This window comes from Cyprinodon variegatus, unplaced genomic scaffold, assembly GCF_000732505.1.
Source record: "Cyprinodon variegatus isolate N-32 unplaced genomic scaffold, C_variegatus-1.0 Scaffold1709, whole genome shotgun sequence".
In the NCBI taxonomy this organism is placed as follows: Eukaryota; Metazoa; Chordata; class Actinopteri; order Cyprinodontiformes; family Cyprinodontidae; genus Cyprinodon; species Cyprinodon variegatus.
This window is the reverse complement of record NW_015152162.1, coordinates 71,690-72,791: the sequence shown is the minus strand read 5'-3', so window position 1 is coordinate 72,791 and position 1,102 is coordinate 71,690. Positions and strand designations below refer to the sequence as shown.

The window sequence follows — 1,102 nt, the reverse complement described above, 5'->3', positions numbered from 1 at the left end:
ATTTAAAGAACTTTCAGAAGTTTGATTTTCGGAATATCAGCGACTTTTCCTTTAAATGTTTTTTAATCAGTGCTGTTTTTAACAGCAAAGGTTCAGATGTTATTTTTATAGATGTGCTGCTTTCGGAAAGATCTGTCAGCACCAGATGACCTCTAAATGACCCCGTAAGGACGAACTGGGTCAGCTTTTGGTTAACTTGTCCTCCTAACCCCCCCCCCCCCCCCCCAGGAAAGCCAGATGTTTTCATTTTACTAGATCTGGAGGCGGAGTTTCATTTCACTCATCTGATCATGACATTTAAGGTAAGAAACTTTCTGAGGTTTCCTGAATGAGTTGGTCAGTTTGAAAATGAGCTGATTAAAGGTTTTCATGATTTCTGCTTGCAGACCTTTCGCCCTGCCGCCATGCTGATTGAGCGATCAGCAGACTTTGGTCGAACCTGGCAGATCTACCGCTACTTTGCTCATGACTGCGCGGCGTCCTTTCCTGGAGTGTCCACGGGTCCACTGCGTAACATCAATGATGTCATCTGTGAGTCGCGCTATTCTGACATTGAGCCATCGACAGAGGGCGAGGTGAGGCTCTGTGGCATCCGCTGGTAACCGTTGGTAACCGCTGGTAACCGTTGGTAACCGTTGGTAACCAAGGCCACGCATGGTGACCCATGGGTTAATCTTAGAAAGGCAAACAGAGATCCTCTCTCTGTGCAGTCAGAACTCTGAGCTACAGATAAATGCTCTATTCCATAAGATCATTGGTCCAGCCTGTTGTCCATAGCAACCAGGTTAGCAGTTAGCTTCGCTACGCATTGATGAAGACATAATGAGGAGCATTAAGTTTCTCAGTGATTCCTGATTTATAGCAGGCAGACAACTTATCACTGCTTTAACAAACTGAACCAACCTGAGCTATTGGATCAGATGGAGCCCTCTGTTAGCTCAGTCTATTATTAGTTCTATAATTAGTTAGCTTATATTATTATAATTAATTCTATAATTATATTAGTTTCAAGTTAGAATGATAATAACTGTGGGACACAGTGGATATGAACCTATTGGCTAAAGTTGGAGGTTGCTGGTGTTATTGACATACTTTTTTATCT

General features: G+C 42.9%; 1 protein-coding gene across 1 annotated transcript in view; it reads left to right on the top strand.

Annotated features, from left to right (window-relative positions):
• lamb2 (laminin subunit beta 2) overlaps positions 1–1,102 on the top strand; it is a 45,736-nt gene that overhangs the window by 9,478 nt on the left and 35,156 nt on the right. The window contains exons 3-4 of the mRNA XM_015404362.1: positions 229–302; positions 387–575. Coding sequence (XP_015259848.1) covers positions 229–302; positions 387–575 — 263 coding nt within the window. The remainder of the gene's footprint in view (positions 1–228; positions 303–386; positions 576–1,102) is intronic.